Raw genomic sequence first — 20,032 nt, 5'->3', positions numbered from 1 at the left:
CCAAGTGTCACGTCTGGAGGAAACCTGGCACCATCCCTACGGTGAAGCATGGTGGTAGCAGCATCATGCTGTGGGGGATGTTTTTCAGTGGCAGGGACTGGGAGACTAGCAGGTCTCTCCGATCTAACATCTCTGTAGAGACCTGAAAATAGCTGTGCAACAACGCTCGCCATCCAACTTGACAGAACTTGAGGATCTGCAGAGAAGAATGGGAGAAACTCCCCAAATACAGGTGTGCCAAGCTTGTAGCGTCACTCCCAAGAACACTCGGCTGTGATCGCTGCCAAAGGTGCTTCAACAAAGTACTGAGTAAAGGGTCTGAATACCTATGTCAATGTGATATTTCAGTTTTTTCTTAATAGATTTGAAAACATTTCTAAAACCCTGTTTAAATTTTTTTTTTGTCATTATGGGGTATTGTGTGTAGATTGAGGGATAAAAAATATATAGATTTTATAATAAGGCTGTAATGTAACAAAATGTGGAAAAAGTCAAGGGGTCTGAATACTTTCCGACTGAACTGTAAATGTATACATCTTAATTTTGGAAGACTTTAATTGACGGACAGTGGGGCATAAAAATAATATGATGTTCTGTGTGTGTGTGTATAGGGGTGAAGCCGTATGCTTGCACCATGTGTGACAAGAGGTTTTTCCAGCGAGACCATCTACGGAGACACAGCGTCACTCATATGGGTATGGGTCCATTCTGGTATACAGGGTTGGAACGATTTAGCCTATATTCTAGCTACTGCACGAATCAAGGATGGCTAAGAATACATAATTTGTTTATGATGAAAAACAATTGGTTGTATAATTTTTTTTATTGTGCTACAATCTGAAACCCCCAATTTGGTAACAGTGTTCTGTGGATATTGTTGATCATACTAAATGTGGTGTGAAGTTTATGGTATTAGATAATGAACTTCTCATCTGTGCAATTTCTTGCATTCTCAGCTCTGTGGGTGACACCTAGTAAAATTGCCTCATCCTAAACATTTTTATTTTATTGGCCATCCTTAATTCGCACAACTTACCAACACCTTTTTAAATATATACCCCAACAACCGCAAGCTATTGAGGTGGTAGTGTAATCGGATTCTTCAAGGTGAATATCCTGGAAGTTATTGTGCGTTCGATTGCTGTCGGAAATAAAAGAATATGACTTCCCAACTCCGGAAATAACCATTTGAACGACCTTCCAAGTTGGAGTGGTGGGAAACTTGGGCCAGTATAAAAATACCAGAATTTCTGAGTTGCGACATATCGTCCTTGAATTTTAAACTTTTTGACCAAATATGGTAAAGTGAAGCCATTTACAGTAATGTAGCTAGTTTGGCCCATAATGTCTGGAATGACACATTGTCAACGTTAGCAATCTAGCAACGTTGGTTCTTTGCCATCAAGTTGAAATGTCATTGTACGCACTCATGTCATATTTACGACTTCACCAACTATGCAATACGAGAACAATTCCAGCACATCACCATTGACATCAGTGGTTTATCAGAAGTAAATGTATACACGCCTAAGCTTAATTTTGGAAGACTTCAGTCGATGGAGAGAGACTTTAAAAACACTATTTTCTGTGTGTACAGCGGTGAAGCCGTTCGCTTGCACCATGTGTGACAAGAGGTTTTTTGAGCGCCACCACCTGCGGAGACACAGCATCACTCATATGGGTATGGGTCCGTTCACCGTGCCCGTGTCATTAAGATCAGGCTACACCTGAACCCTGATATGCAGAGTTGGCAGGGTTTAAATGCCAACCACTGTGCAAATTAAGGATGGCCAATAAAATATACAGTGCCTTCAGAAAGTATTCAGACCCTTTGACTTTATCCACATTTTGTTATGTTACAGCCTTGTTCTAAAATGGATTAAATAGTTTTTCCCCCTCATCAATCTGCACACAATATCCTAATAATGATGACAAAAATAGGTTTTTAGAAATGTTTGCAAATTTATTACAAATAAAATACAGATTCCTTATTTACATAAGTATTCAGACCTATTGCTATGTGACTCGAAATTGACCTCCGGTGCATCCTTTTTCCATTCATCATCCTTGATGTTTCTATAACTTGGAGTCCGCCTGTGGTAAATTCCATTGATTTGGAAAGACACACAACTGTCTATATAAGGTCCCACAGTTGACAGTGCATGTCAGAGGAAAAACCAGGCCATGAGGTCGAAGGAATTGCCCGTAGAGCTCCGAGACAGGATTGTATCGAGGCACAGATCTGGGGAAGGGTACCAAAACATTTATGCAGCATTGAAGCTCCCCTAGAACACAGTGGCTGCCATCATTCTTAAATGGAAGAAGTTTGGAACCACCAAGACTCTTCCTAGAGCTGGCCACCCGGCTAAACTGAGTAATCGGGGGAGAAGGGCCTTGGTCAGGGAGGTGACCGAGAACCCGATGGTCACTCTGACAGAGCTCCAGAGTTCCTCTGGAGATGGGAGAACCTTCCAGAAGGACAACCATCTCTGCAGCACTCCACCAATCAGGACTTTATGGAAGAGTGGCCAGACGGAAGCCACTCCTCAATAAAAGGCACATGATAGCCCGCTTGGAGTTTGCAAAAAATGCACCTATAGACTCAGACCATGAGAAACAAGATTGGTCTGATGAAACCAAGATTAAACTCTTTGGTCTGAATGCCAAGCGTCACGTCTGGAGGAAACCTGGCACCATCCCTACGTTGAAGCATGGTGGCAGCATCATGCTGTAGTGATGTTTTTCAGTGGCAGGGACTTGGAAACTAGTCGGGATTGATGAACTGAGCAAAATACAGAGATCCTTGATGAAAACCTGCTCAGGACCTCAGACTGGGGCAAACGAACACCTTCCAACAGGACAACAACCTTAAGCACACAGCCAAGACAATGCAGGAATGGCTTCGAGACAAGTCTCAATGCCTTTGTGGCCCTGCCAGAGCCCATACTTATACCCGATCGAAAATCTCTGGAGAGACCTGAAAATAGCTGTGCAGCGATGCTCCCTACCCAACCTGACAGAGCTTGAGAAGAATGGGAGAAATTCCCCAGATAAGAGGTGTGCCAAACTTGTAGCGTCATACTTAAAGAAGACTCGAGGCTGTAATCGCTGCCAAAGGTGCTTCAACAAAATACTGAGTGAAGGGTCTGAATACTTACAGTACCTGTCAAAAGTTTGGACACAGCTATTCATTGAATAGTTTCTTTACTTTCACTATTTCTACATTGTAGAATAATAGTGAAGCCCTCAACTATGAAATAACACATGGAATCATGTAGTAAACAGTGTTAAACAAATCAAAACACATTTTAGATTCTTCAATGTAGCCACCATTTACCTTTGACAGCTTTGCACGCTCTTGGCATTCTCTCAACCAGCTTCACCTGGAATGCTTTTCCAACAGTCTTGAAGGAGTTCCCACATATGATGAGCACTTGTCTGCTTTTCCTTCACTCTGCGGTCCAACTCATCCCAAACCATCTCAATTGGGTTGAGGTTGGGTGATTTGTGGAGGCCAGATCATCTGATTCCGCACTCCATCCCTCTCCTTCTTGGTCAAATAGCCCTTACAAAGCCTGGAGATGTGTTGGGTCATTGTCCTGTTGAAAAACAAATGACAGTCCCACTAAGCGCAAACCAGATGAGATGGTGTATCGCTGCAGCATGCTGTGGTAGCCATGCTGGTTAAGTGTGCCTTGAATTCTAAATAAATCAGTCACCAGCAGAGCACCATCACACCACCTCCATGCTTCACGGTGGGAACCACACATGAGATCATCCGTTCACCTACTCTGCGTATCACAAAGACACGGCGGTTGGAAACAAAAATCTAAAATTTGGACTCATTAGACCAAAGGACAGATTTCCACCGGTCTAATGTCCATTGCTCGTGTTTCTTGGCCCAAAGAAGTCTCCTCTTCTTTTTGGTGTCCTTTTAGTAGTGGTTTCTTTGCAGCATTTCAACCATGAAGGCCTGATTCATGCAATCTCCTCTGAACAGTTGATGTTGAAATGTGTCTGTTACTTGAACTCTGAAGCATTTATTTGGGCTGCAATTTCTGAGGCTGGTAACTGTAATGGACTTATCCTGTGCAGCAGAGGTAAATCTTGGTCTTCCTCTCCTGTGGCGGTCCTCATGAGAGCCAGTTTCATCATAGCACTGGATGGTTTTTGCGACTGCACTTGAAGAAACGTTCAAAGTTCTTGACATTTTCTGGTTGACTGACCTTCATGTCTTAAAGTAATGGACTGTCATTTCTCTTATTTGAGCTGTTCCTGCCGTAGTATGGACTTGGTCTTTTACAAAGTAGGGCTATCTTCTGTATTACCACCCCTACCTTGTCACAACACAACTGATTGGCTGAAACGCATTAAGAAGGAAAGAAATTCCACAAATTAACGTTTAACAAGGCACACCTGTTAATTGAAATGGATTCCAGGTGCATACCTCATGAAGCTGGTTGAGAGAATGCCAAGAGTGTGCAAAGCTGTCATCAAGGCAAAAAGAGACTGCTTTGAAGAATCTCAAATATATTTTGATTTGTTCAACTTTTTTTTGTTTACTACATGATTCCATCCATATGTGTTATTCCATAGTTTTGATGTATTCAGTATTATTCTAGTGTAGAAAATTGTAAAAAATAAAAACCCTGGAATGGGTAGTTGTGTCCATTTATGACTGGTACTGTATGTAAATGTAATATTTCCTTCTTTTTTTTTCAAATGTATAAAAAATAAAGGAATGTCTTAACCTGTTTTTTGCTTTGTCGTTATGCTGTATTGTTTGTAGATTGAGAATGTTGTATTGAATCCATTTTAGAATAAGGCTGTAACGTAACAATGTTGAATAAGTCAAGGGGTCTGAATACTTTCCGAAGGCACTGTAACTAGTATATGATGAATGTTGGCTATATCGTGGTTGTAGAGATGTTCTTCAAATTTGTATTTTTACTTTTCTTTCAACTCAATAATATCTGAATTGATCAAGTGTTACCATAATTGTTTTTCTTGTGTCTCGCGGAAACACCTTAACACACCCAATCCTGCTGCTTGAAATTAGCATGTTGATAACAATAATGCAGCTTGGTACATATTGTGGGTCGTACTGTTATGTGGTGTGAAGTTAATGGTAAGATATCACAAACTTGTCGTCATCCAAGTGCAGATTTTATTGGCCACCCTTAATTCACGCATCTTGTCAACACTTTTTTTTATTTTATAAAACCCCAACAACCGCAAGCTATTGAGGTGGCGGAGTATTTAGATTCCTCAGGGTAAATACCCTGTAAGTTATTGACATCCAGTGATTTTAAATAAAATAAAATAAATAATAGGAAATCAATGTAGTATAAATGTATATACTTGACCTTTTTAATATTGGAAGACTTCACTCGATGAATAGTGAGACATAAAAATAATATATAATGTTCTGTGTGTGTAGGGGTGAAGCCGTTCGCTTGCACCATGTGTGACAAGAGGTTTTTTGAGCGCCACCACCTGCGGAGACACAGCATCACTCATATGGGTATGGGTCCGATCACCGTGCCCGTGTCATTAAGATCAGGCTACACCTGAACCCTGGTATACATACTCACGCACCAGAGCCTTTACCCCCCCCCCCCAAAGATCTGATATACCATAGCGTAAAAAATGGCCTTCATTAACCCAATAGTAACAACGGTAGAAAGCCCTGGAAAATGTGGCTAGCTGCTTCAGTCCTTTCTGTCGTTTTTCTTTTTTCTTTTCTTTTTTTCGGATAGTTGGTTTTCCCCACAAGCGCTACACATTGACCACAGATTTTGACGATGTTTAACCTGCAGGTCTTGTATATTTCGCTAACACACCACACGTCTCTGATTTGGAGCCATGCCTCAAATTGGTTTGCTAAGATCAAATAATTACAAATACGTCACTTCGTAAGTTCACACTCACTAAGGCCAGATTTGAGTTGTTGGTGTACCACCGGCTAATAAAGCACATCAGATGTTTATATTCAGTCATTTTAGTATACAGTTATACCTGAACTTAATAATATTGACAGAGTGAGAAACAAAAATAATATGATGTTCTGTGTGTGTGTATAGGGGTGAAGCCGTTCGCTTGCACCATGTGTGACAAGCGGTTTTATCAGCGCCACCACCTGCGGAGACACAGCATCACTCATATGGGTATGGGTCCGATCACCGTGCCCGTGTCATTAAGATCAGGCTTCACCTGAACCCTGGTATACAGGGGTGGCAGGATTTATATGCCAGTCATCATACACAAAGAAATGTGCAGATAAGATATTTGATAACAATCTCCCATAAGTTCTGATGGAAAGCAGTGGCGCTTAAATGAATACACAATATCGGAGTACTTTTAGTGGATGAATTTTGAGAACCTAAGTAATATATTGTTTTGTGTGTATAGGGGTGAAGCCGTACGCTTGCACCATGTGTGACAAGCGGTTTTACCAGCGCCACCACCTAGCAAGACACAGCGTCACTCACATGGGTATGTCATTAAGGCTATTGGTGAAATGTTTGCATGTTAGGTTTGATATCCAAAATGCCCATAATTCCATTTCCCTTAAGGATGAGAAGGCCTAATATTACTACCAGATGTTGTCATCAGCTCATGTGATGTGTTTTGTTATTTGGGGAAAAACAACTACACCGACTGTTCGATAACTCGCACCTCAATAGCATGCGGATTCGGATAACTTGCGTTATCTAATTGTTAGTTTATTTTCAACCCGAAAAGATTTGAATTGAGCAAGTTAACTTTTTTTTATTTTCTTTTTTAAACCTTTAAAACCTTTTTTTAAAGTAGTTGAAGTAGGTTTACCATCTGAAAACAGGTCAGTTCTGCTACATGAAAGCAGCTTGTTGATAACAGAACGGCACTGCATGTTATTAGTTGTCCTGTATTCTGTGTGACGTGGTGTTTTAGGTATGAGATGGTGAACTTGTCATTAAGTGTGATATTTCTACATTCTAAACCCTATATTTTCTACCATAATTAAAATTGTGTTCTATAAAGATAACATTTTGTTGCTCAGCCTCAATTCACGTATATACAAAAATATAACATTAACTTGTGCTTTGTTGGACTCCAAAAACCACCGCGAGTTATCGAAGTGGCGGTGTAATTTACATTTCTTCAGTGTGAATCCTCTGTTATAATTGCATAGATTTACAACAGTGGTTAATAAACAATCAACGCATACACATATTAATCGACTCGGAACATTTTCAATCGCTAGACTGTGAAACAGAAAAATAATACAATGATGTTCTGTGTGTGTGTAGGAGTGAAGCCGTATGCTTGCACCATGTGTGACAAGAGGTTTTATCAGCGCCACCACCTGGCGAGACACAACGTCACTCACATGGGTATGGGTCCGCTCACCGTACTCCTGTCATTAAGACCAGGCTACACCCGAACCCCAGTATACAGGGTTGGCAGGATTTATAAACTAGTCATGCACAAAGAAATGTACAGGTGAAATATACTGTTTATTTTATTATAGGTTTAATATCCAAATAAGTCCAGAATTGAATTACCCTTAAGGAGGACTCTGTTAGGCTAATATTACCTCCAGATGACATCAGCACATGACGTGTTCTGGATAAAAGCATGAAATGTATTGGCTAGAAACTACATTAACCACTCTAACTCATGCCTCAGTAAGTAAAAAAAATTAAAATATTTTTTTTTTTTAAACGCTTAAAAAAAAAAAAGATGGTTGTGGATGTCTTCCAGAATTTGTATGTGTTGTTTTTTTCCAGACAGTTAAGTGTTATTGTAAATGGAGGTCATTGTATAAATCTTTAACAGTTTCCAATCTGAAAACACCCAATCCTGCTCAGTGTTGCCAACTTGGCCACTTTGCACTAGAGTCACTAGATCTAGCAAAGTTTTGGATCCCTCCTCCCATTTTTGCCCCCTGAAAGTGACAAAGACAAATTCAGCAGTAATCAAGGCATTCTCAGAGGGTTTGCTTCTGAGAGGTTTCAGGAATTAGCAGCCGGCTATGTGATGTTCACATTCCTTGCAATTTGGTGTCATCTAACAACTTCTAGTGACAAATTGTGCAGCCAATAGCTACCCCCCCCAAAAAAAGTTGGTAACACCGGTCCTGTTGTGTGAAGGCAGAATGTTCATAATAGCCACGGGTCAGTCCTGCTGTTTTTGTGCTTGGAGTTGATGGTAAATCTAATATTGGACTTTAATATGGCGTGTGAGGCACAACAGTAACGTATTGATGCTCTTGTGTGTGTATAGGAGTGAAGCCGTACGGTTGCACCATGTGTGACAAGAGGTTTTACCAGCGTTACCTCCTGGCAAGACACAGCCTCACTCATTTGGGTATGGTCCGCTCACCGTACCCACCGTACCCAAGATTAGGCTACACCTGAACCCCAGTATACAGGGTTGGCAGAATTTATATGCTAGTTGTGCTAAAATAAATATATAGGTGAAATGTTGTTTTAGATATTCAGTTTCATTACCCCAAAAAGTCCATGTCATTTATCTTAAGGATGAGAAGGGCTAGTTTTACAACCAAATGACATCAGGCCATGACATGTGTTGTGGACTAAAGCATTAAAAAAAAATCATGAATCTTAATTGTTGAAAATAACTACACTGACCACACAGTAACACATGCCTCAATAAGTTTTAAATTGGAATAACTCACGGTTGTGGAGATGTCTTCCAAAAGGTTAGGTGTATTTTCAAACCAGTTATGATGTTTTTGGAATTGCTGTTATTGGGAACCTGCAGAAACGGTTAAAGATGTCTACAATCTAAAAACATCCAATCCTGCTCAGTGTTGCGAACTTGGCCACTTTGCACTAGATCTTTTGGATCCCCCTCTCCTTTCCCCCCTAAACGTGACTAAGGAGAATTCAGCAACATTTAAGGAATTCTGAGTTTTACCTCCGAGTGTTCAGAAAGTCAGCGACTTGCTTGCAGTGAATTTGCCTATTCAGAACAGCAGCATACGCACTCACTGTGCTGATGATCACATGCCTTACACATTTGTGTTGACATTATCACGCAAATCAATTTTCTACTTTGTCTACAATTTCTAGTGATATATTGCGCTACCAATACCTGTTTGCTTTCCCCACAAAAAGTTGGCAACACCAGTTCTGTTGCGTGAAGGCAGAATGTTGATAACAGCACCTGGTGCATATATTCTGTGCTGTATTTGTGTCTGAAATGTGTGGTAAACCTAATAGTGGAAGACTAACGAGGTACAAAGTTGTGTATTGATGTGTGTGTGTGTGTGTGTGTGTGTGTGTGTAGGTGTGAAGCCGTACGGTTGCACCATGTGTGACAAGAGGTTTTACCAGCGATACCACCTCTCAAGACACAGCCTCACTCATTTGGGTATGGGTCCGTTCACCGTACCCACTGTGCCCAAGATCAGGCCACACCTGAACCCCAGTATACAGGGTTTGCAGGATGTATATTCTAGTCGTCATGCACAAAGAAATATAGGTGAAGTATTGTTTTCAAGTTAGGTTTGATTTCCAGAAGTCTGGATGAGAAGGGATAGTTTTACCGTTTAGACTACAATCATCAGCTCATGTGATGTGTTGTGGCTGTGGACAAAAGCGTTTGGAAAAATACATCGTAAACAAAATTGTTGGAGAAAACATCTCCCTTTATTCTTCCGTCTGAATCCCCCTGTAAATGATTGCATGGATTGAAATAAGTGGTTAAATAATTTAAGCATAAATGAATATACTGTACTTAAACTTCCAATTGGAGTATGAGGAACAAAAGTAATATCTCAATGCTCTGTGCATTCAGGTGTGAAACCTTACGCTTGCACCATGTGTGACATGAGGTTTGTTCAGCGCTACCACCTGACAAGACACAGCCTCACTCACACGGGTATGGGCCCGCTCACCGTACCCATCACACATATAGAAGCTAGTAAAGGATGTTGGCAATGGATTTTCACAGATGAAAGTATTGGAAGAGTTCTAGAAAAGAACGGTTTCTCATCTACATCATTTTGTAACGAGAAATTAGTATTTTGTTGATTTTAAGTTTTAAACACTGCAGCAACGCTATTTGTAATACATTCTAGTACATGTTCCATATTATCGGTTTAAGAAATGCCGTTTTAAAGCTAGACCCCTAAAAATCTTCTTCAGCTAATTGTGAATTTATCATTTGGATGTCAAGTTAATAAATACATCATTTATTAGAATAATGAAATCTTTCCAACTGTTCCCAACATGGCTTGACCAGGCACTTCCATGTAGGCTTAAATAATCTATATTTTTAAAACAAGGTGACGTTTTAGGCTTGTTGTGAGATTGTCTAGTTAAGTAGCTAGTGCTATGATAGTTTAGTGTACATTTTTGTTGAAACTTGTAACTACAACTAACATTGTAAAATGGTTCGTTTTCGACATTGACACAAATGGTACGTTATTTAGTGATATTTACTTTACGATATTTGGCTTTCGAGCTAGTTATTTTGCCGTGGGATAATGCATTCTGCAATGGCTTTATTGACACACAATTCCAGATTTTCTTTTGTACTTTTATTCGGTGCTTAGTTCACAATTGCATGCGTTGATTGTTCTTATTTAGCTAGTCGTGTTTTTTTTGATGCAACAATTTAAATATCAAAAGTAGTCTTCATTCGAGCTGATTAAACAAGTTAGATTGCAGCATCTTCACATTCTTGTAATAGATTGTCCACATTGTGACATGACAAAAAGCACTCTTACTGTAATTGTAACATGCTTATGGTAGCCAACTTTTCTCTCACAATAGTGTTTGGAGAGCTAGCTTGAGCTCTTTTGTTTGTACTCTTTGGAGAATGAGAGCTAATGTATTGCTGTGTGTGTGTGTATAGGGGTGAAGCCGTATGCTTGTTCCATGTGTGACATGAGGTTTATTCAGCGTAACCACCTGGAGAGACACAGCCACACTCATACGGGTATGCGCCCATTTACCATACCCTTATCCCCAAGAAAGGCTATTTTTAATAAAAACAAATACGACCACAACAAACTCGAGTTTGGATTGTCAAGTCATTTGATGGGATGTTGAACCAGCCTCAAACTATCAAGTAAAACGTTTCAGGGGCATCGAGTTGGTATGATGAATATATTTTTTTTTAATACAAAAACGGAGATTCCACTCTAATCTACACATAATGAGTTGATGACAAAACATCTTAAAATGTTACCGGAAGTGTAGTTTCCTATCATGCTTAATTCCTGTCCAGAAATTGACTTAGTTTTGTTGTCATGAGAACTAAAGAAACCTAGTTTCCCATCACTTTAACAAACATTTGTAGATGCAGTTAATGTAACCAGGAGACTTTTAGTAAGAGCAAATCATATACAGTTTGTTGTGGTTGGACTCTGTGGATTTGATGTGATGATTCTGTTTGTGTGCTCTTTTAGGGGAGAAGCCGTTTGCTTGTGACATGTGTGACATGAGGTTTATCCAGCGTTACCATCTGGAGAGACACAAGCGTGTCCACAGCGGAGAGAAGCCTTATCAGTGTGAGCGCTGCCAGCAGGTAAGAGAACTTGCGCGCGCACACACACACACACACACACGGCCGCCCGCATTTGAAAGATGCCTTCTCAGTGTGAGCAGTGCCAGCACATAAAAGAACATGCCTTAACGTGCTTGTACTGAGGAATGCATGCATACGTGGACCCACATGGAAATGCCCTCTTACGTCACAAAACATCTGTCGCAGGGTGAGCAGTGCCAGCTCATAGCAGACTTATTATCACAGAAGCACACATACATGCTGATACAGGCACGCATCATACCTACGCAGCACTTGTAGCAAAGATGTGCCCTACCAGGTTAGAAAAGTAATTTTTGAGGGCGAGCAGTGCCATCACGTAAGATAACGTATCTCACTGGTGATGCACACAGTGACACATACCAACACAAACAGATGCCTGCCCACGTCAAAGTGTTCTCCGTATGAGCAGTGCCAGCAGGTAAGAGAATGTGTGCACATACTCTGACAGGCGCACACAAGCCTCCATGCACCAGAAAGTCCCATTTGAGCAAACAGACACAGTGGGTTTAGTTGTATTGGGCATGTGTCCACACACATCTGTTTTTACATGAATGCTGAATAAATCCTCCTCTATGTATGTGTTGTAGAACTTCTCGCGGACAGACCGGCTGCTTCGACATCGACGGCTGTGCCAGGGCCGGGGTGTGGCCAAGGTGGAGAACCAGCCGTGCTGCGAGCCCCGCCCTTACTCCCAGGAGCCCCCGCCCGCTCCACCAACTTGGAGCCCCCTGCACCCCCCTCCTGGTCGGCTGGCTGTCTGACTGACATTCCCCCCACCCCCATCGTCCCTCCATACACTTACACACATACACGACTACCACCTCCCCAGAGAGACAGGACAGGCCACAGGGTCTTTGTCACGCAGCCCTGCGCTCAGTGGCCACACTCTGGCAAAGACTGATCCTGCAGCTCCAGTCCTGAGGTTACTATGACAGAGGGACAAATACAGGTAACTGCCAAAATACAGGAAACACTTGAGTAAATGAGGGATACAAAGTATATTGAAAGCAGGTGCTTCCACACAGGTTTGGTTCCTGACTTAATTAACATGCCATCATGCTTAGGGTCGTGTGAGAAAATGCTCAGTTGCTCCTTATTTTAGCTCCTATGGCTAGAAGGAGAGATCTGTGACTTTGAAACAGGTCTCAAAGGTGCATGGGGGTTTAAAGTGTGTGTGTGTCAGTCACCAGATCTCAACCCAATTGAACACTTACGGGAGATTCTGGAGCGGCGCCAGAGACAGATTTTTCCACCACCGTCAACAAAACACCAAAAGATGGAATTTTGCGTGAAAGAATGGTGTGGCATCCCTCCACTAGAGTTCCAGACACTTGTAGAATCCATGCCACGGTGTTTTGAAGCTGCTCTGGCTCGTGGTGGCACAATGCCCTATTAAGACACTTTATGTTGGTGTTTCCTTTATTTTAGCAGTTACCTGTTTTTATTTGTTGTGTTTTGTCGTCTTTTGAGAGCGAGTTTCCTTCGATAGTTAGTCTATTTTGTTCTTAATATATCAGATCCTTTCTCAAAGTTAAGTTTTGTATTATTTAGGTTTATTGTTTGTGCACTTGGTGGTACTCTTGGGGAGGGTGGGGTTACTGTTTGTCGTTACACCATGGTAATGATGAACTGGTGTGTGTATATATATATATATATATACATGAATATATAACAATATACAACAGAGGATGTCTGTGGAAAATGTAGAACATGTAGTTTGTGAAAGGGGGGGAAAAGGAGAAGTTGTCAGACTGGTACAGGTGTCAGAACTGTTAAAGAAAAAGGGGTTCCATATAGTTAATTTAGGACGGTATAAGCAAGTGGAGGACGTCCTAACAGGTCAAAGGTGAAGGGTCAGGTCAGAGGATGTTTTATTGGATAGAGATGTGCTGATGACTCAGGAAGTGGCACAGGCAGGATGACAGCGTTACCAATTCCCATTACACCCTTTAACGGTGTACGTATGTACAGAGGTCTATGTGAGAAGGTCGCAGGCTCTTTCACGGTCAGTTCCATTACAGATGTACGTGGAAAACAACGGCACAAGATGGCAGCTTCAGCAAGTCCCATTACTTTGTGTTTGTACAGATCCTCATGTTGAGAGGATAGCAGGAGGTATACAAAATCTTGTGGCCTTAGAGCATGCTTATTTTTTATGTTTTGTATTTTATTCATTTGCCTTTTTGTTTTTTGAATGAATGGTTTAATTATTATTATACGATTATAAGGACGAGCCACTGCCTTTTACAAGCGGGGTATATTTTTCCAAAGCTGTCAACCTTATAGAACACTGCTTACTGCAATGGCACTATAAGGCATAGGCTTATAGTGCCATTGGCAAATCCTTCCTCTGTTCTTTGAGATAATTGATATAGTGCTGGTTATTATTGTTAATAATGTAACCCCTTGTGTAATCATTCAGTAACCCTGGGAGTTTGACAATTCCAGTGAGATGCTAATAGTGCTAATTTCAGTCAGGCAATGCTTTGGCCAGCTACAGGCCATATCGATCATTTTGTCATAGCTAAATCAGCAATTGCTTCACTACACTAACAAATGCCTTTTACTGAGTTATGTGGAGTAGGTGTGTGTATAAAGGATTTGTGTTAGTTCTTTCTGGGGTTAGCCTTAACCCAAATAAGATCTGACTCTTAAATAATCATTGTAGTGCTAAATGATATTGTAATGAATGACTCTGTAACATGTAACAAACTTTTAAACATGTCTGTGGTTTACCCCCTCTAATTGTAATGGTTACAGAGCACGGAGATGCTCTAGTTAATGTCTACCTACTCTGACATTTGATCTATTTCTATGTGGGTTAGTCGGTGGGTCTGTTGGTGGTGTTCCCCAGCAGCCTGTCTGTGGACTAGTAGAGCAGCCTAGGAGAGGCTCTCTGAAACTTGGCCCTGAGGACCCCCTGTGTGTGCTGGACTTCACTTCAACCGAATCATTGAATTTAATGAATGTTTCTCTATATCACCATGCTACTACTGTCAGTGAAACAATGTACCTTTGTTTATTTAGTAATACCGTATGTATATTCCAGAAATGTTGCGATGTACTGTCGGCAGTAGTTAAGAGATTGAACTGTTCAATTATGCCTGAGTGATTAGAGGATGTCATCCAGCAAACACAGGTGCTTCCTAGTACCAGGGTTGAGAGACTCCAGCTTACTGTATGATTTGGCAAGCCCATTCCCTAAGAAATGTGGGAAAGATGCCACCAGTGACCACGACTGCCCACCAGTGAGGCCATAGGGCAAGGCGGGTTGCCATTAACTTTTAAATCCCTCTGTTCTTGTCTTTTTTAAGTATTGTTATCAATCTTATGGTGAAAATGCAATAGAATCTTTGTCTGATCAGTTAATACAGTGAAATGTTTTTTTCTTCTAAGCATCAGACAAAGGATGGAGCGATTTAGAGAAGAGCTCTTCTCTCTCTTCCCCATCGCATTTGACGATTCTGTTAATGTTTCAAGGACCTTTTTTTTTCTGAAAGTATTGTAAACACTGGAGTGATAAAAACAAAAGACAAAAAAATATATGGAATATGGATATTTTTTTTTTCAAATCAGTACTAGATTTTAGTCTTTAGACAGAGCCTCTTACTCCTCAACTTGACAAAGAAGATGGACAGAACCATTTGGATCAGTACTGTATTGAGAGCCCAGGGCATCTAGTAATTTAAAGATTAGAGGCGGTAGTACCTCAAGACAATGACTGTTTTCATACAAATCCCCTTCTATTTGTAGTAAATGATATTGCTAGAGGTAAGCAACAGCATCTACAGTAGCTATCACAGGTTAGCCTTTTATTTTTCTTTATTAGTCTTGCATGCAGTTATGGTCCTCCAGTTAAGATAGGATCTTATATTGATTATTCTTTTGTGTAGGCAAAATAAGTGCATCTAAAATAAACCTTGTGATCCAATTAGTTTTAATTGTATGGAGTAAGGGGAGAGGCTTCTTACCATTATGCTGAAATAAAATACTTTGTAAAAGACTTGAGTTTTGTGTCTGTTTTAATCCCAACATTCCTGTCTAGGATCGATGGCGTGATGGGGAGTGTATGCATATGTGTCCTCAGGAGGGTGCCAAAGTTTAGAGGAAATATGAGATGTACACAGAATGATTATCAGGAATCTACAATATGACACTGACTAGCCTGAGTGCCAGTATGTGCTATCATGTCAACTTGTCACTTAGTGTCATGCCAAGCATGTTTGGCTTGACAATGAGCAATGGACTTGGCAAGAGCACAACCCGATCTGGGACCGGGGTAATATGGTACCACTGTCTGGCTAGAATTTGTTCTTTGGTGTTTTATTGAAACATTGCTATGCTTAGTTAAATACTCCTCATTGGGCCTGATATAAAAAACATCTGATGCTGATCCTAAAATGTAACTGGGATGACAAGCAGTAGTTGGTGTTCATGTGTTGGCATGAATTCGAAGGGCGTAGTTAACTGCAACCCATTTCTTGTCAAATTAAATGGCCCGCCTTGGATTAAATTAAACTGTGTTTGCTGTGATCAGGAAGTTCTTTTTAAATGTATTTCCCCAGAAATACTGACCTTGGTCCTTCTCCACCCCACATCCCCCTCAAACAATCAACACCTGCGGAGGAGGAGGGCTGAACATAATGAGATGGCAGGGAGGAGGAGGACTGAAGCAGGGAGTTAGTCAGGGGTGTCCTACTCAAAGGCCTGCGTATTCACCTTTTATTTTGATAGGGAGTCACTGCTGAGACCAAGGTCTCCCAGATGAGCCCTGTTTTTCTTTAAAAAATTAAAATAATTTAACCTTTAACTAGGCAAGTCCGTTAACAACTTATTTACAATGACTGCCTACCCCGGCCAATTGTGCGCTGCCCTATGGGACTCCCGATCACAGCTGGTTGTGATACAGCCTGGGATCGAACCAGGGTTGTAGTGATGCCTCTTAGCACCGCGATCCAGTGCCTTAGACCTAGTACAATAATTGAAATCTCATTCCAAAATCATGGGCATTTTTTAAAATGTAACTAGGCAAGTCAGTTAAGAACAAATTCTTATTTTCAATGATGCCCTAGGAACAGTGGGTTAACTGTCTTGTTCAGGGGCAGAATGACAGATTTTGTACCTTTGTCAGCTCGGGGATTCGATCTTGCAACCTTTTGGTTACTAGTCCAATGCTCTAACCACTAGGCTACGCTGCCGCATTGATATGGAGTTGGTCCCCCCTTTGCTGCTATAACAGCCTCCACTCTTCTGGGAAGGCTTTCCACTAAATGTTGGATCATTGCTGCGGGAACTTGCTTCCATTCAGCCACGAGCATTAGTGAAGTCGGCACTGATGTTGGGCGATTAGGTCTGGCTCGCAGTCTGCGTTCCAATTCATCCCAAAGGTGTTTGATGGGGTTGAGGTCAGGGTTCTGTAGGCCAGTCAAGTTCTTCTGCACCAAACTCGACAAACCATTTCTGTATGGACCTCGCTTTGTGCACGGGGGCATTGTCCTGCTGAAACAGGAAAGGGCCTTCCCCAAACTGTTGCCCCAAAGGTGGAAGCACAGAATCGTCTACAATGTCATTGTATGCTGTAGCATTAAGATTTCCCTTCACTGGAACTAAGGAGCCTAGCCCGAACCATGAAAAACAGCCCCAGACCATTGCTCCTTTTCCACCATACAGTTGGCACTGGGCATTCATGCAAGTAGCGTTCTCCTGGTATCCGCCAAACCCAGATTTGCCAGATGGTGAAGCTTGATTCCTCACTCCAGAGAACTCGTTTCCACTGCTCTAGAGTCCAATGGTGGTGAGTTTTACACCACTCCAGCCAACGCTTGGCATTGCGCATGGTGATCTTATGCTTGTGTGCGGCTGCTTGGCCATGGAAACCCATTTCATGAAACTACCGACGAACAGTTAATTGTGCTGACGTTGCTTCCGGAGGCATTTTGGAACTCGTTAATGAGTGTTGCAACAGACAATGTTTACGCGCTTCAGCACTTGGCGGTCCCGCTCTGTGAGCTTGTGTGGCCTACCACTTCGCGGTTGAGCCGTTGTTGCTCCTAGACATTTCCACTTCACAATAACAGCACTTACAGTTGACCGGGGCAGCTCTAGCAGGGCAGAAATTTGACAAACTGACTTGTTGGAAAGGTGGCATCCTATGACGGTGCCACGTTGAAAGTCATTGAGCTCTTCAGTAAGGTTATTCTACTGCCAATGTTTGTCTATGGAAATTGAATTGCTATGTGCTCGATTTTATACACCTGTCAGCAACGGGTGTGGCTGAAATAGCTGAATCCACTCATTTGAAGGGGTGTCCACATACTCTTGTATATATAGTGTATATTATGTCCTGGGAATGCCCCCAATATCCAATGTAATGGTCCTTAGTGTACGGTGCTGTGATAAAGTATGTGTGCAGAGGGTTATTCCAGAAAATTCCAGAATATTCAGGATAGTGTTAACTTTCAACAAAGAAGGTTAGTTGGGGAAGATTTATTTGTTCCCATGGTTTCTGAGTTTATTCGAGATCTAACTAAAATGATCTTGCTAACTCATTGATCCTGCTTTCTGGAATACCCCTGAGGCCACACCTTTCTTTGTTTCCTCCTCAAGGATATCTTAAGCCTCACCACCTCAGGTGACCTCAACACTGACTGCAATGCTTTCAGACTTTTGGGGTTCTAATGAAACCAGCTCACTGATGCATCACTCATAGAGGGCACTCCCTCTCTATATATCTCTCTCCATCCCTTTGTCTCTCCCTTTCTCGTGGGTTCAGCCATAGACTGTAATTTACAGCACCCTAGAGCTCTGAGCACTTAACACAGAGCCTTCCTGATTAAGGGGAGAGTATGTCTGCTGATAGGGGGGGAAGGGTGTGTGCGTCTTTTCATAAAGCAGCCCACTTGGCACAGACGTCAATTCAACGTCTATTCCACGTTGGTTCAATGTAATTTAATTGAAAGGATGTGGAAATAACGTTGATTCAACCAGTGTGTGCCCAGTAGGAGGTGTCTGGGTATTGTTTTTAGTGTTTCGCTAAATAACAGACACCTGGTAAGGTTGCAGACAGTTTGGTTGGACATTTGGCATATTGCTGTGGGGAAGATTCTAGAACTTTGATCAAGCTTTTATTTATCTATTCTCATGGACCTTTCAGACGTTTCTGAAATCAGAAAGAATTAAACCCTCCTTTCCTTTCTCAATGGTTGAGCCCGGATCCCTCACTGTCATAAATCATGTGTCATTCTTTAAAAGCACACCAGACCCAGACACCCCACCCCTCTTCCCACCATGAGGTCCAGGGGTGGCCTCTCATTTAGTGGTTAATTAATAAATTAATCAGCAGCTCTGTAACTGCAGTGATTGGCCCTAGGTCATCTATCACGGTATCACCATGGTTACCATCTGTGGTAATTAAAGATGATATTTAAGCTCACCGATACATGTCCTGGAGGGGTCTGTGGCTTCATGACAGCATTTACACACACACACACACACACACACACACACACACACACACACACACACACACACACACACACACACACAAAGACACAGATAAAAACATGTTAGTTGTAAATTCTCCAGACATTATGAGAGAGTAGAAAGCTATCTGGTCCATTTCACAAATGGGTGAAATGAGATAGGAAGAGATTGTGGAATTTGATGAGAGAGAAAGTCAAGCCACAAGGGCCCAGAAGATCAAGGCCAAAGATCATGTTGACTGAAAAGGAAACAAAACGGTGCTCGGTCATATGGACATACAGTGTGATCCTACATTATCACCCTTGAAAAGAGGAGCAAAAATGACTACAAAATAAATAATTCAATTACTGAGATATATTGCTAAAAAAAAGGGGAAATTAGATTATTTTATATAAATACAATTGCTTAGAGAAAGAGATTTAGTTTAACAAGGTAGGGGTCAAAATTATTGACACTCCTGTTTTCAATACATTTTAATACCTTACCTTGCGAGGATAATGGCACTGAGCCTTTTTCTAAAATGTTGTAGTTGTTGGAAAACACACTGGGAGGGATCTTAGGCCAGCAGCATACTACCCTGCATCCCACTGCAGGTTTGGTCCTGGTCAGTCCCTGGATGGGAGACCAGATGCTGTTGGAAGTGGTGTTGGAGGGCCAGCACTCTTTCCTCTGGACTAAAAAATGCCCCAGGGCAGTGATTGGGGACATTGCCCTGTGTAGGGTGCAGTCTTTCGTATTGGGCCGTTAAACGGGTGTCTTGACTCTCTGTGGTCAGTAAAGATCCCATGGCACTTATCGTAACAGTAGAGGTGTTAACCCCGGTCTCCTGACTAAATTCCCAATCTGGACCTCATACCATCATGACCACCTAATCGGCCCCAGCTTCCAATTGGCTCATTCATACCCTCTCCTCTCCTCTGTAACTATTCCCCAGGTCGTTGCTTTAAATGAGAATGTCAGTCAACTTACCTTAATATCCTTAATA

General features: G+C 41.6%; 1 protein-coding gene across 12 annotated transcripts in view; it reads left to right on the top strand.

Moving 5' to 3' along the window:
• The window catches only part of LOC120061874 (gastrula zinc finger protein XlCGF57.1-like), a 33,476-nt gene extending 17,903 nt beyond the window's left edge, over positions 1-15,573 (top strand). For 6 of the 12 annotated variants that reach the window (XM_039011702.1, XM_039011672.1, XM_039011710.1 and 3 more), the window contains 11 exons: positions 612-695; positions 1,598-1,681; positions 5,441-5,524; positions 6,084-6,167; positions 6,412-6,495; positions 7,293-7,376; positions 8,269-8,352; positions 9,808-9,891; positions 10,870-10,953; positions 11,426-11,544; positions 12,153-15,573. In XM_039011702.1, coding sequence (XP_038867630.1) covers positions 612-695; positions 1,598-1,681; positions 5,441-5,524; positions 6,084-6,167; positions 6,412-6,495; positions 7,293-7,376; positions 8,269-8,352; positions 9,808-9,891; positions 10,870-10,953; positions 11,426-11,544; positions 12,153-12,326 — 1,049 coding nt within the window. In that variant the 3' untranslated portion in view covers positions 12,327-15,573. The remainder of the gene's footprint in view (positions 1-611; positions 696-1,597; positions 1,682-5,440; positions 5,525-6,083; positions 6,168-6,411; positions 6,496-7,292; positions 7,377-8,268; positions 8,353-9,807; positions 9,892-10,869; positions 10,954-11,425; positions 11,545-12,152) is intronic. The other 6 variants (XM_039011659.1, XM_039011686.1, XM_039011695.1 and 3 more) reach the window with 6 other exon arrangements.
• Positions 15,574-20,032: the final 4,459 nt, after the last annotated feature.

The sequence above is a fragment of the Salvelinus namaycush genome, chromosome 2 (assembly GCF_016432855.1).
Source record: "Salvelinus namaycush isolate Seneca chromosome 2, SaNama_1.0, whole genome shotgun sequence".
Lineage (NCBI taxonomy): Eukaryota > Metazoa > Chordata > Actinopteri > Salmoniformes > Salmonidae > Salvelinus > Salvelinus namaycush.
Note: the sequence above shows the minus strand (reverse complement) of the source record. Positions and strands in the feature narration are given on the sequence as shown.